This window comes from Homalodisca vitripennis, chromosome 8, assembly GCF_021130785.1.
Source record: "Homalodisca vitripennis isolate AUS2020 chromosome 8, UT_GWSS_2.1, whole genome shotgun sequence".
Taxonomy (NCBI): domain Eukaryota; kingdom Metazoa; phylum Arthropoda; class Insecta; order Hemiptera; family Cicadellidae; genus Homalodisca; species Homalodisca vitripennis.
The window spans coordinates 19750431-19767054 of record NC_060214.1 but is presented as its reverse complement, the minus strand read 5'-3'; the positions used below and the strand labels follow the sequence as shown (position 1 = coordinate 19767054).

The 16624-nt window shown below is 36.0% G+C and overlaps 1 protein-coding gene across 1 annotated transcript in view; it reads left to right on the top strand.

The window, feature by feature from the left end:
* LOC124367398 (multiple inositol polyphosphate phosphatase 1-like) overlaps positions 1-15907 on the top strand; it is a 44354-nt gene extending 28447 nt beyond the window's left edge. The window contains exons 7-9 of the mRNA XM_046824182.1: positions 8950-9059; positions 9196-9381; positions 10308-15907. Of these exons, the coding sequence (XP_046680138.1) occupies positions 8950-9059; positions 9196-9381; positions 10308-10470 (459 nt within the window). The 3' untranslated portion in view covers positions 10471-15907. The remainder of the gene's footprint in view (positions 1-8949; positions 9060-9195; positions 9382-10307) is intronic.
* Positions 15908-16624: the final 717 nt, after the last annotated feature.

Sequence of the window (16624 nt, the reverse complement as noted above, 5' to 3'; positions counted from 1 at the left end):
GAGAAAGTGCATATCTGTCCAGTATGGTCTGAGATGTGATTGTTTACTATTGCTACTGAAAGTTCATTTGGACCAAAGTTAGTAGCAACAAGGTCAATTGAAGTCCTGCTATTGGGAGTTATCCTAGTTGGAGGTAGGTTAAAGCGTGAAAGGTTGTAGCTAAGGAGGAGTTCCTGGAGTTCTTGATCCCGTTTTTCATTTTTCCTGGTGCTGGGTTTGAGACAGTCCACATTAATATCTCCCATTATGACAACAGGGTCATTCCATGTCGGTATGGTTTCCAGGAAGTTAGAAATAGCTTCTAAAGCAACTTGAAAGTTGCGGTCAGGTCTATAGACTCCTAGGATGTAAAACTCTTCTTTCTTCAGGATGAGTTTGATTGCTGCTAACTCACACACAAGTTCTATTCCATGCCGGGATGCGTTTAGATTAGCTATTTCAGCATTTAGGTTTTCATTACAATAAATAGCAACACCCCTCAAGTGTTCTTTTCTAGAGAAGTCAGCAACAAGTCTGTAACCTTTAATAATTGTATTTTCTAGATTTGTTTGGTTAAGGCCATGTTCACTTAAAATGACTACATCAGGATTTATGTCTTGAAGGTGGTTGACAACCAGATCAATCTTGTTTGACAGACGATCCATATTTTGGTGAAAAATCTTTAACTGGTTAACTTTCCTTGGTTTTATTTTATCCTTGACCGAGTTGCGTTGAAAAAGTGCCTGGTTTTGTATTTTGTATTAATCATCTTGGTATGAGCTAAAAAAGATTCCCGATGATTTTCTTGGACACTCAGACCATTTCTGTAGAATCTGGGTTGTGTTGGTTTGGGATTTTTTTCATTACCGGTTGTCCTGTCAGAGTTAGCATATGTAGTGTTTTTGATATTTTTCTTAAGCTGCCTTGAGTAATCTAGTTTACTGGCTTTGATAGTGTCAATGTGTTTGTTTAAAAAGTCCTCAAGCGTCTCATTTATACTGAGTAACTTCGCTGTAACTGGAGGTTGCTTTTAAATTTGCCGGGCTGTGTCTGCGTTTCCATTTTGTTTGTCAATGGAATTTTTAATTTTCGCTCTTTCTAAATGGGTTTCAGTGGTTTTGGAATTATTCAGAGTCGGTAAAGATCCATCTTCATATCGATGAATAAGAGGAGCAGTGACTAGTTTAGTAGGTTTGTCTTCATCAGATGATTCTAATGTGTCATCAAACTTCCTATTTATGTTTAGCGCCTGTAGCTTTAGATTTGCTTCTTGACTCTTTACCACTTGGAGAGATACACTAAATGCATTTCGTTTTTTATTTCTTCTTTTAGTCTTAATGGTGAGCTCATTTTCTTGTAGACTAGTATAAGAAGAAGGGTTGGCCTTATTACTGCATTTAGTTGTGAATGGTGTAGTAGGACTAGCAGGTATTATACTTTCAAGCTCCTTGCAAACATTTATGTTGAATGTTTTCTGACAGTGTTTTGACCAACTGTTCCAATTTGTCTTGCCTACTTTTTAGTAGCACGAGCTCCGTGTGAGTTGATAGGGGTTTTGGTGTAGCTGGAAGTGTGCTTTCTTCAGAGGTTTGAGTGGCAGGATTTTTAATTGTTTCTAGTTTATTAAACTTTCCATTTTATTCCTCTGAAGTTTATCAACAGTCAATTCCAGATTTTTTATTTTGTTCAAGTTTAAGTCTATAGTATGTTGTGACTTTTTGTCTTGTTCTTCAAAAATATTTTGCATTTCAATTTGAAATTCTTTTTCTTTACGCAGTTGGGATTGGCAGTGTATCAGCTCTTCAGTAAGGGTTTCAATCCTGCTTAGATGTTTTAGTTCACTATTCTCAAATTTCTCTATTTTCTCCTCCATACTTAATATTGTAGCTGCTAGTCTAAGATTTTCTTCTTCTAGGTGCTTATTTTTTTCTAAGAGAGTTGAACCTATCTTAGCAGCTATTTCTAGTTTTTCATCGTTATTAGTAGTTTCTAAGAGATTGTTTTCTACCAGGCTATTTTCTATTTCTGCTAGTGAGTTATTTAAGATTTTTGTTCTACTATTTGAAAAAGAGGAGTTTAAGAGTTCATTCCCACGGGTGCTGTTGACATCCTGTGGGGAAGTGATAGAAATTTGAATGACCTCTTGTATATTTTTAGTCTTTATTTCTGAGGTGTTACAGGCAGCATGTTCTAGTTCAGTTTTAGACTGGACACATGAGCTGAGACAGTTAGTGCATTGCCATTTTCCAATTTCAACTTTTGTCCATTTTTTAAACTTCTTTTCCAGAATGTTTTGGCATCCTACATGGTACCATTTTTTACAGAGTCCTGTGCACAAAATCCCTGAGAATTTCACTCCAATGTCACAGTTGCCATAGGGAAATTTTGAGGGCATTTTTTTTAGATGTTCAGCTTTTTTAGTACTAGGCTTGTCTAACCCCTAGTGGTCTTATTTTGGGGTCAATATTTAAAATTGTTAGTCTAGACTGTTCAGTTTTTTTTAAACTAGGCTTGTCCAACCCCTTGTCTACAATCTCACAATAGTCAGATTGCCCAATATCAAAGAATGTGTGCAGGTGTTCAAACACTGGTGCTCCAGCTTATCTTATCTGCTGGTCAAAGATCAGCTCTCTGCAACAATGTATCCTTATCTGAGAGCCTATCCTATCAAGCTGGTTAGAAACACTCACTTATATTCAAATTTGACAAATAAATTGCATTTTATCTCTTATTGTAAGTCAAACCTGTTTGTTATAGTTCTTAAAATCTTCACAACAAAAAACTGCTAATTTAGGTACCAATTATTAGAATAACAACACACTAAAAACTGTATAAAACTGCACAAAATTGAAGAGCTGACTTGCACATGGACTGTAAAACCAGGGGCGTCCATTCATCTTGTCTAGCTTACATGTCAGCTAGTCATACTAATGAGTATGTAAAGTGCCACATCCCCATGGTGTGCCCTCTTCTCCAAGGATGATCTAGAGGTCAGTGTCAGGGAATACAGGAGACTTACATGTCAGCTAATCATACTAATGAGTATGTAAAGTGCCACATCCCCGTGGTGTGCCCTCTTCTCCAAGGATGATCTAGAGGTCAATGTCAGGGAATACAGGAGACTTACATGTCAGCTAATCATACTAATGAGTATGTAAAGTGCCACATCCCCGTGGTGTGCCCACTTCTCCAAGGATGATCTAGAGGTCAATGTCAGGGAATACAGGAGACTTACATGTCAGCTAATCATACTAATGAGTATGTAAAGTGTCACATCCCCGTGGTGTGCCCTCTTCTCCAAGGATGATCTAGAGGTCAATGTCAGGGAATACAGGAGACTTACATGTCAGCTAGTCATACTAATGAGTATGTAAAGTGTCACATCCCCGTAGTGTGCCCTCTTCTCCAACGATGATCTAGAGGTCAATGTCAGGGAATACAGGAGACTTACATGTCAGCTAGTCATACTAATGAGTATGTAAAGTGTCACATCCCCGTAGTGTGCCCTCTTCTCCAACGATGATCTAGAGGTCAGTGTCAGGGAATACAGGAGACTTACATGTCAGCTAGTCATACTAATGAGTATGTAAAGTGCCACATCCCCGTAGTGTGCCCTCTTCTCCAACGATGATCTAGAGGTCAATGTCAGGGAATACAGGAGACTTACATGTCAGCTAGTCATACTAATGAGTATGTAAAGTGTCACATCCCCGTAGTGTGCCCTCTTCTCCAACGATGATCTAGAGTTCAATGTCAGGGAATACAGGAGACAGCATGACTAATCATACTAATGTCACATGCTAGAGGTCATGTCATAATTAATGTCAGCTAATCATACTAATGAGTTCACATCCCCGTGGTGTGCCCTCTTCTCCTCTAGAGGTCAATGTCAGGGAATCAGACTTACATGTCAGCTAGTCATACTAATGAGTCACATCCCCGTAGTGCCAACGATGATCTAGAGGTCAATGTCAGGGAATACAGGAGACTTACATGTCAGCTAATCATACTAATGAGTATGTAAAGTGTCACATCCCCGTGGTGTGCCCTCTTCTCCAAGGATGATCTAGAGGTCAATGTCAGGGAATACAGGAGACTTACATGTCAGCTAGTCATACTAATGAGTATGTAAAGTGTCACATCCCCGTAGTGTGCCCTCTTCTCCAACGATGATCTAGAGGTCAGTGTCAGGGAATACAGGAGACTTACATGTCAGCTAATCATACTAATGAGTATGTAAAGTGCCACATCCCCGTAGTGTGCCCTCTTCTCCAAGGATGATCTAGAGGTCAGTGTCAGGGAATACAGGAGACTTACATGTCAGCTAGTCATACTAATGAGTATGTAAAATGTCACATCCCCGTAGTGTGCCCTCTTCTCCAACGATGATCTAGAGTTCAATGTCAGGGAATACAGGAGACTTACATGTCAGCTAATCATACTAATGAGTATGTAAAGTGTCACATCCCCGTGGTGTGCCCTCTTCTCCAAGGATGATCTAGAGGTCAATGTCAGGGAATACAGGAGACTTACATGTCAGCTAGTCATACTAATGAGTATGTAAAGTGTCACATCCCCGTAGTGTGCCCTCTTCTCCAAAGATGATCTAGAGGTCAATGTCAGGGAATACAGGAGACTTACATGTCAGCTAATCATACTAATGAGTATGTAAAGTGTCACATCCCCGTAGTGTGCCCTCTTCTCCAAGGATGATCTAGAGGTCAGTGTCAGGGAATACAGGAGACTTACATGTCAGCTAGTCATACTAATGAGTATGTAAAATGTCACATCCCCGTAGTGTGCCCTCTTCTCCAACGATGATCTAGAGTTCAATGTCAGGGAATACAGGAGACTTACATGTCAGCTAATCATACTAATGAGTATGTAAAGTGTCACATCCCCGTGGTGTGCCCTCTTCTCCAAGGATGATCTAGAGGTCAATGTCAGGGAATACAGGAGACTTACATGTCAGCTAATCATACTAATGAGTATGTAAAGTGTCACATCCCCGTGGTGTGCCCTCTTCTCCAAGGATGATCTAGAGGTCAATGTCAGGGAATACAGGAGACTTACATGTCAGCTAGTCATACTAATGAGTATGTAAAGTGTCACATCCCCGTAGTGTGCCCTCTTCTCCAACGATGATCTAGAGGTCAGTGTCAGGGAATACAGGAGACTTACATGTCAGCTAATCATACTAATGAGTATGTAAAGTGTCACATCCCCGTGGTGTGCCCTCTTCTCCAAGGATGATCTAGAGGTCAATGTCAGGGAATACAGGAGACTTACATGTCAGCTAGTCATACTAATGAGTATGTAAAGTGCCACATCCCCGTGGTGTGCCCACTTCTCCAAGGATGATCTAGAGGTCAGTGTCAGGGAATACAGGAGACTTACATGTCAGCTAGTCATACTAATGAGTATGTAAAATGTCACATCCCCGTAGTGTGCCCTCTTCTCCAACGATGATCTAGAGTTCAATGTCAGGGAATACAGGAGACTTACATGTCAGCTAATCATACTAATGAGTATGTAAAGTGTCACATCCCCGTGGTGTGCCCTCTTCTCCAAGGATGATCTAGAGGTCAATGTCAGGGAATACAGGAGACTTACATGTCAGCTAATCATACTAATGAGTATGTAAAGTGTCACATCCCCGTGGTGTGCCCTCTTCTCCAAGGATGATCTAGAGGTCAATGTCAGGGAATACAGGAGACTTACATGTCAGCTAGTCATACTAATGAGTATGTAAAGTGTCACATCCCCGTAGTGTGCCCTCTTCTCCAACGATGATCTAGAGGTCAGTGTCAGGGAATACAGGAGACTTACATGTCAGCTAATCATACTAATGAGTATGTAAAGTGTCACATCCCCGTGGTGTGCCCTCTTCTCCAAGGATGATCTAGAGGTCAATGTCAGGGAATACAGGAGACTTACATGTCAGCTAGTCATACTAATGAGTATGTAAAGTGCCACATCCCCGTGGTGTGCCCACTTCTCCAAGGATGATCTAGAGGTCAATGTCAGGGAATACAGGAGACTTACATGTCAGCTAGTCATACTAATGAGTATGTAAAGTGTCACATCCCCGTAGTGTGCCCTCTTCTCCAACGATGATCTAGAGTTCAATGTCAGGGAATACAGGAGACTTACATGTCAGCTAATCATACTAATGAGTATGTAAAGTGCCACATCCCCGTGGTGTGCCCACTTCTCCAAGGATGATCTAGAGGTCAATGTCAGGGAATACAGGAGACTTACATGTCAGCTAATCATACTAATGAGTATGTAAAGTGTCACATCCCCGTGGTGTGCCCTCTTCTCCAAGGATGATCTAGAGGTCAATGTCAGGGAATACAGGAGACTTACATGTCAGCTAGTCATACTAATGAGTATGTAAAGTGTCACATCCCCGTGGTGTGCCCTCTTCTCCAACGATGATCTAGAGGTCAATGTCAGGGAATACAGGAGACTTACATGTCAGCTAATCATACTAATGAGTATGTAAAGTGTCACATCCCGTGGTGTGCCCACTTCTCCAAGGATGATCTAGAGGTCAATGTCAGGGAATACAGGAGACTTACATGTCAGCTAATCATACTAATGAGTATGTAAAGTGTCACATCCCCGTGGTGTGCCCTCTTCTCCAAGGATGATCTAGAGGTCAATGTCAGGGAATACAGGAGACTTACATGTCAGCTAGTCATACTAATGAGTATGTAAAGTGTCACATCCCCGTGGTGTGCCCTCTTCTCCAACGATGATCTAGAGGTCAATGTCAGGGAATACAGGAGACTTACATGTCAGCTAGTCATACTAATGAGTATGTAAAGTGCCACATCCCCGTAGTATGCCCTCTTCTCCAAGGATGATCTAGAGGTCAGTGTCAGGGAATACAGGAGACTTACATGTCAGCTAATCATATTAATGAGTATGTAAAGTGTCACATCTGGTGTGGTTTGTTTTCATTTTATTTCTTTCTCTTTTAATAATATAAATTGTGAAGAAAGTCTGCTCTCATTTTGTACTAAAATACCATTCATCTTGTGTTAACAGTTTATTTTAGAGCCGTGATGCCAAAATAGTGATATTTCCATGATCTAGCATAATATAACATTTTATTTATAATAATGTGTTTTGCTATTATATAATATATTTAAAATAAATACGTTAGGGCAAAATCAAAATATTTTCACACACAGATATAAATGTTGTATTTCAGATACTTGTTGTAGAAGTTAAGTTGTGGATTATAAATAAAACTAACTTCATCATAGCGTTTTTGTGTCTTATACAGGTTTAAAGCTTGTTAGAGATGTAGCCTCAAAAAGTGTTTGATATATACATTGTATATCTATTTTAAGCTTGTCTTGGTATATCGGCAAGTTTCGGAATTGTGTAAAATTAAAAGATAGCACGAGGTATTGACAGAAAAGTTGAGGTTTGCTCATAATTACTGTTAGAAAGATTGTCCTGTGAATTTGGGTGCATACTAGATTAATAAAGAAATCGTGTAAAATTTGTTCTTAAGATTCTTTCTAATTGTGTCGATTTTTCTGTGATAAAAATGTACACTTTGCCAATTTTCACTGTGTAATCTTCTACGGCTTGATTATTTTGTGTGGCTCAGCATAATTTTTATCCTCCGAATATTTTAACTTTGCATTTTATAAATTTGCAAGTTTTATGTAAAGAATAGGGATAGGTTTTTAACGAAATACACTGACATAATACAAGAAGAAAGTACACTATACTTAAAAAATGTAAAATTCTGCTTATTACATGACTTGTAAAACAATTAATAAAATTTCAAAATATAGCAAAGTTTTTAAATACACCAAACATGTCTTAAGAAAATTAAACAAATATTAATAAACACAATCTGTTATGCTGTGCATGAATTTTAAAGATAATATCTTAACTCTACTAACGATTTTAAGACTATTTCGTGTAATTTACATCCATGGTGCCTTTAATTAATTTTGGATTCATGTTCTAGTTTTTAATAAATGTGTGCTAAAATTAGCACTGTTTAGATATTATAGTCAGTTATTGTTAGAAAGTAATTTAAGTATTAACACTGATATACTATTATTTATCAAATGAGAAATAAACTTTAATTGATGGATTAAATTAACAGACCAACCTGTTACTGAACAGTTAAAATTGTGTTATTTCTAGACTTACGAGGTGTTATCAGAAAGTTCCTGGTTGTAGGTGGTTAGGTTATATCTACAAGTTGTGCTTTGCTGTTGTGTGTTATCATTTCATAGCAATTTTTGTAATGGCTGATAAAATCGAGCAACAAGCTTGCATCAAGTTTTGCTTTAAACGTAAGAAATCACCATCAGAAACTTTTGCAATGCTTTAAGAAGTTTTTGAAGAACATTCACTGAGCAGAACACAGGTTTTAGAGTGGTACGCTCATTTCAAGGCTGGCGAAACTATGTTTGATGATCATTGTTCAGGACAGACTTCCACGAGAAAAAACGAAACTGTTGGAAAAATTTGGTACCTCATTCATGAAGACCATCGTCAGACAATAAATGACTTATGTAGAACTGTCAGCATTAGTTGTGGAAGCTGTCAAGAAATTTTAACCAAAAATATAGGCTTGTATCGAGTTGCCACAAAATTTGTGCCTCAGCTTTTGACTGTCGATCAGAAACAGCGACGTGTTGATGTGAGCAGTGAACTCAAAGAGACATCTGAAAGTGACCCCACACAGATGTTCAGGATCATAACTGGTAATGAATGTTGGTTTTATGTTTATTATCCAGAAATAAAACAGGAGTCATCAGTGTGGAAAAGTTCACAATCACCAAGACCGAAAGATTAATGGCAGTATTAAAGAACTAACCAACATAGGAATGGTCAATCATCAAATTTCTGAAAACTTTATTCACACGTTCTTTAAATTCTCCTCAGTGAATTTTCAAGAATTTTTAATGTTTTTTTTTACATTTTCAGATACTGGAGTATTCAGAAGACCTGAAGTACTATTGGATCGACGGGTACGGTTACCCAATCACGTACAAACAGGCCTGTGTCGCTGTCAATGACATGTTTCATCATCTCACGTAAGGTTTATTATGATCGTTATTGGATGTGTTTTGAAACTGAAGTCAATGGTTCTTTTTTACTAATTTTGTACTAGTTCTTACCTCGCATAAGTTCAGTGGTGATCAGTAAGTAGGACATTGTGTGTCTTTCCAGTGATGAGAGCCATCCCCCGTACACATTCTACTTCACCCATTCCGGCACTATTCTGAAGGTGCTCTCCCACCTCCAGCTGTACCGGGACCCGTTACCTCTCTCAGCTGATCTGTTCAACAAGACCCGCCTCTGGCGAACCTCCCAGATTGATGTGTTTGGGAGCAACCTGGCCTTCGTCCTGTTCAGGTAGGTCAGAACCGTAGGTCGTGTCTGTAGACGTGATAGTCATCGTCTATCATCTTCTATTTACAGTAAGAACAGATGCAGCATGGTGCTGATTAATAGTTAAGGGCGATGTGAATGATAAAACTTTGCTACTATAATGAGAATGAAAATTATCACAGTACAAACGTAATTTGATTAACCACAAATAACCGTTACGAGACAAACATTGGTACATAACGCAGATATTTGTGGTTCAGAAAGAAACATCATTTGATGAGTCATAAACAACATCGGCGCACATTTCCATAACATGATTCCAATCTAAAAGGACCTGTAAATTATTGTTCCTTAATACACTTTGTATGGTGGTAATTTGTTCTAATATTTGTTGTTTTATAAATGTTAGCTGTACAAAATATTTATAAAAGCACCGAGTTTAGAATTGTGCTATACTTTTGTTTAATTTTTAATTTGGTAAATAGCATAATAAAAATTACTGTTTTATATATTATACTTATGCACAGCAATACTCCATTTTACATTGTAAATACGTATGATGGCAGGTTTATAATTAAGAAGAAAAAATTAAAAGATTCTAGAAATTATGTCCTATCAATGGCTACAGAGTGATTTAATTTAATAGGCTAAACTAGACCACTTTGGCTCTAAGAGTGTTAGCAAACATTTTCAGCAACTCTAAAATGGCTTTTTAATGAAAAATGTACAGGTTGTTTATAAAAGACATTAACACTTAGTGGGAAATTCTTCCTGGATTTATTCTTGAACTTCAGGAGGAATGCATAATTTCCACCCAATCCTGTCTACCTTCAAAAACTATTCCTGTCCACTTGTAGCCAGAATTGGTTAATTTTGGATTTGAATGATTCTTTCTGTACAATTTTTGTTGACATCTTTTAAGCTGAACATTGTGCAAACCTTGTCCACAGCTGCAAGGATGGCTACAAGATACTGACGATGCACCAAGAACGGCCGGTGACTCTGCCAGGATGTCCTGAGGATCACCTCTGTCCGTTAGACTCACTGCAGGACTTCTACCGCCACAGCATAGAGAACTGCGACTTTGACCAGTTCTGCCACCTAGATACCTGATCAGGCTCAGTGATTCCGTAGGATCTCTTAAAATAATGAATATTTTAGCTTATCCTTATCAAGGTAGATAATACAGGTACAAAAGGAGGTACACACTCGCTAGTCATGTCCTGTTACAACAATCATTTGTTATTTACCCAACATGAGTTAACTTTTTAGAAATCTTGTTTTAAACTATTTAATTCTCTTTAGTAATACAGTTATTACATAGAGTTTACGAAGAAAGTTTTCTCAGAATGTATCAAACAGTAAAAGAGAGCGAGAGAACAAAATATTGAGTTAAGTACGACAAAATGTTTTATCCAAATAACAAACTTGGTTAAAGTTCAAACAAAGAGTTTTAGTTTCTGAACAATCGAGATATTGAAGATGTAATGATGTAAAATATAGACTTTGTGTGCACAGTTACTATATTTTTTACCTTGCAAGTTTCTTGCAATTTTATTTATCCACTTGTGTTTAAAAATGTTGAAATGGTATTCAATGTTAGTTTAGAATCAGTGAGATAATGTTTCATTTTAAGTTCCATTTATAAAATTCTAATATAAAAAATTTGGGTAGTAAGGCTTAAGGCAATATGATGAAAAGTTTGATGTATTTGCCACTTATGGAGTACAAGGAAGAAAAGATAAGTGTAATTCTGATGGTGTACGTACTAAGTTATAGAAGACCATTTAAAACACCTATTAGTTGTAGTTTTATAAATTATATGTTATTCAGTCTGATCCAACATCTTCTTACTAATAAAACATTCAGAACAAGAAAAATGTACATCCAATCTTACAGCTTAAAACTGTTGTAGCATTCTTGTAAAATTATCAGTATGCGTAGCATATAGGTTTTGCTGAATCTAAGAGTTTTGGATCTTACTGCTTGAATTACACCGGTCTTATTATTTAGTACTAATTATTAGTACTACCATTATTAATTAATAAGTATTGGTTTAAAACTAAAGTTTGAACATATCAAAAATGTAAAACTTGCCTTACTTTTTAAATATAAAAAAAGAATAGGTCAGTCTCCTTTTCACCATTATTCTTTCAGGAATATGTTTGCCCCTGATTAAACACGGTGCAACATCTTCAAAATTAAATTTTAATTTCCATAAACTTTGCATATCCTTTTGTAAATTTTGTAAGGGCTCTATTGCATTATAAATGCATGCACTTTTAACTTGATCCTAAATGTAAAATCATTTTTAGTCACAGCCATAGTATAGTATAGTAAATTATAGTTTCTCCTCACTATTAGTTTTTTTTAGTATTATCTTTGTAACAAAATTGCAGGACGGAACATAAATCGCAGTTCAGCTTATTTAGCAGCCATTGGATTTTTAGAGTTTAAACTCTTATAACTCTCCAGATCATGTTACGATAGTTGTTCAGAAAGTAAGTTTCAAGGCATCTAAGTGTTGAATGGGTGGTGGTGTGTATCTTCTTTCACTACACTTTTGGCACTGTTACAGTGAAGATCGTTGTACTATTCTAAGTGTTGTAGACTAGTGTTCAAAACGGCTCGTCAGACGACTGTTAAGTACAAAATGTCATTGGAATTTTAGAATTTCATTGTACATTGTATTCTGTATATGGAGAAGGCATGAAATACTGTAGTTAAATAATTTTGCCAATTGTTTCGTGAAGGACAAACGTATGTTCACAGCGGAAAATGAAATGGCCTACCATCTGTGGTTACCGAGACTTTGTTGAACAAAACAATTATGAAAAATTGAAGGTTCACAATTTCACAGCATTTTTCACAGTTATTAAGAATTTGATTGTATAAAATTGTGATTGGGAAACTTGGATATGGTAAATGTTATGCCTGATGGGTACGAAACTCTTGACTGATGAAATCAAAACAAAAAGAATGTGTAAGATCAGCTCTAGGTTTCTTATACATTACTATGAAGAAGATGACAAATTTCTTAAGCATAGTCATTACTATTGAAAAATCGATTGCACTCCACAAAAATCGTCACTGCCAACTATTGGTTATAAGCATAGGAGGCAGAATTTTATTTAATATATTTTGAAAAATTTGTACCTAGATATAAGAAGAGTTTATGTTGTAACCAAGTTGAATAATATTTAATAATGTTTCTTAAAAAACACATATTATAAAAAAGCTGTAAAGTTATGTGTATTTTTTTATTTATTAAAACAACTTTCTGAATGACCCTTGAACTTATCACTTATTTAGGAAGAGTTTTATGGGCATAAAAGATATCATAAAAACAATTTTTTGGACTTCTAATTTAAAAAAATTTGTAATGAAGTAAATAATGATTGTCTTCTTGGTTACCTATGTTAATTCCTTCCATTTTATAAAACAAGTACCAAAAATCAAAATTTTAAAAAATTCAAGAAAGATGTTAGTTACTACTCTTTGAAACATGAGCCAATTTAATATTATTAATCATCATTGTATTTTATAAAAATATGATTAGCAAATTTTAGCAAAAATAGTTTTTGAGTATTCCTAGATTTGTTGTAATGTTTTGTAAACTGTTATTTTGAAGTATGGCTTCATAGTTTAATGCATAACTGTGTAATTTACATTTAAATTATTGTTATTTTCTTTAGTGGGATTTGCTCAAGATGTACCTCTCAACAAAAGTTTTTAAATGTACTAAAAAGTATACTTATATGTATACTCTATTTATATGTGTACTTTTTAATTTATTTAATTAATGAATTATACTTAAGATGACACTTTTTTAACTGTACCAACTTGCTTATCTTTGAACTCAGTAGTGATTCCCTTAATTTTGCACATTCAAAGTTTATACGACTTTTGACGGGATGTTGAAATTCCGCGAAACAGTTGAGGTCTGCTAAGCACAAACTAAACATCTAATGTTTGTGTAGTTCCATAGAGTTTATATGTGTAATATAAAATGTACAGGAGTAGTGCACGATTGATTTGAGAACATTACAATTCTAATGGTACTATCAATAATTGCTCTGATGATGTCTCAGTCTCAACAATAGATTGTTTCTGACTCTGTACCATTATAATTACACTTCCACTGTTTTGCACTAAAATTAGTTATATTTTACAGAAACAAAACTGTTAACAGAGTTTAATGTTCTTTCACCGTTTTCAGGGAAATGGTGGTATATCATACTTTTAAGTTTCGGTTCTGTTACTCTTAAAAAACACATTGTTTCTTTTTCAGTACATAGTAATATAGTATATTTTTACAATCTGATAACATTTTGCCAGTACATTGGTTGTGTGTACCCAAAACTGTCGCATGTTCACATTGAAATACTTCTTACTGGAACATGTTTTGCACAAAACTGTGATTTGTGAGGTACAAAGTTTGTCCGGAAAGTATCCAACCTTCCCTTGCTGACTGATTGTCACCCATGTGATTGTATCATACCGGTTATGGCACCCTTCAGAAAGTGCCACCAGGCATTCTACGCGCTCTGCGCAGTCAGTGAGTCACAGCACTCACATTCTGCATCAGAGATAGTCTCTGTGATACACACAGTTATGGGTGATACTCAGATAATTTAGTGGTTTAGGCGATTCAAGATAGCCGCATTTCAGTTAAAAGTAGCCCGCAATCTGTCAAAAGCCAGATATCCAGAAACATTGCTCGTTTTCAAATTGTAAAAAAAAAAATCACAAACTGAATCCAAATTGTGAAATTTTACAAACTGCAGTTTTTGAGGTGCCTAGATCTTTTTTCAATTCCTGTTCAGCCAATCGACCGTTTTCATTGGTTCCCACACAAACACGAAGAAGAATGACAAGTTTCTGGAAAAGATTTACACTATCGCAGTGTAATGTGACTGACACAAGCACCTGTAATAACAACAAAGCATCCCCAGTAGGGTTCACTTCTGGCTGGTTTATACCTCCCAGGTGAACCTACCACTGGGATCAGCAAAAACCGATGTGTCACTTAAGTCTGGGCAACCTTAGGACTAGGAGTGGCATGTCACCAACCACAAATGTCGAGATATTGGGGTGCAAGGGTAGGTCGATAGGCCTAGTCTGTGGACATGACTGTTGGGGATGGTCGGGTTCCGTAAGTTTTAAGGGCTGTTGCTAGCCTAGACATAAGGCTTGCCATCCCCTGCCTGCTTTAATTGGAGAGGACGCTACAGAGCTGGCTACCCCTCTGTAGGTTGGCTACCCCTTCTTCCAAGGAGACATGACTGAGATTAATTCCTAAAATCTTTTCTCATGGGTCTAGACAGGAGGTTTCCCAACCCCTAACCTTACCCATACAGAATATCCTGTCATTCTGGAAGCAGCACAAAGGTCCTTTTAGGACTAAGTGCAATTTCTCAGTTTCTTGAACATACAAAGCAATGTTCTGTGACTCACTAACTGTGTGGAGTGTAACAAACTCATGCGTGGCGTTCTCAAAAGGTTTCTCCCTCCATCACTATAACCGATCTGATACGGTCATGTAATATCATTGTCCAGCAAAGGGAGGTCGCATACTTTTTGGACAAATCTTGTACATAAAACACTCAATGTCAAGAGAAATTACTAACTGAGTGCTCTACCAGGTACAGTTAATGCTGGTATTATGACTGGCCATTGAATAGCGCTGTAAAATGTTGTTGCTGTGGGACATTTGCATAAAACTCTTGTTATCAGTCTTTTAAGCTCTTATCTCAGTATGACAATATGTCTTATTACTTTGATAATATTGCATTTATCCGTATTTGGGTAACCAGTTAGTACATGGCTTGTATAAAAATGTATATTTAAGTAATTAATCATTAGTGCTTGTGTTTTTGCAAATTAACTTTTGTATTGTTTACTTGTTACATTTATGTAGAATACTCACTTTCTCTAATGTTAATAAGTGTACTTAATCTCTAAACTAATGTAATTATACTGTTAATTAAATTGAAATGTTGTCTCTTGCATAAAAACCTTTGATCAGGCATGATAAATATTTCATTAAATTTTGCCAACAATGCCTAAGCAAATCAATATTAATTAATTTTTACCAAAATTGTGCAATATACGAGTATGTAGGAATTAATTAATTCTAATTAGACTTGATCAAATTTTTTAAACAATCATTGGTTCTACATTAATAAATATTTTATTATATTATACAAACTATTATACTCTTAAGTGATATTATGAAACAGTAAACAGGTTCCATATCTCAAAGTGTTGTGTTTCAAATGTATTTTTACTACATGATGTCTGTATGTGCCTCATTGTAAACAAACATATCATGAAATCTATCAGCCCTTTGTAATTTCTATATTTTATTCTTAACTATAACTTTAATAATATAACCTTGTTTGTTGTATTATATATCTTGTTATGTGATTACATTGTGACATGCATAATTTTAATATCTTTCAACACAAACAGTTGTTATAAGAATAAATACTCTTGTTATATATAATATTTATGTCTTGCTCACTTATTAAAATATTATGAAATATAATTTTTGTCTTATTATTTATTAAATTCCATTACACAATTTTGTTATGTTTTAACATGTTCATGATGACGTGTACCGTATTGGTTTTTGCATAGTATTCATGTACCCGGGATGGGATACACAAGATTGCGCTGAAATCAAATCTTGCAACCAATTTACAGTATCACACTAATTTTCCACTCTATTATTTTTTATTTTACCTCTATGAATACAAATGTAACATATTGAAACCTCATATGATTTTTCTCAGTTTGTTTACAATTTGATTTATTCTGCTATTTTTTCATTGCCATCTCAGTTACCCATAAGACATAAGATCAAGGTAAACTTTCAAGTTTATTAATCTGTTCGTTTTCAAGATATTGTGGGGACACACAGACTGATATATAGTTTTTTTCAGCCTCACAAGTAATACGCTTCGCTAATGCTCAGCAAATAGATGCAAAAAGATACAGTATTGTGCGAATTAATGCGAACAGAGTTTGAAATTCAGTTTTCATACATTGGTGCACCTGCTATACATATTCTGTTAGATGTTTTGTTCCAAGAAAACAACATAACCTCAAAATCGTATTGACATATTGTTCTAAAGATATGCTTTGTGTTACATTAGTGTTATATTTCGTTATATCTTAGGTCATGTATGCAAGTTTGGGTTATTTCCATTGATTTTGTGAAAACTGTGCAATCAGGTTTAGCTGTTTATTCATATGGATATCA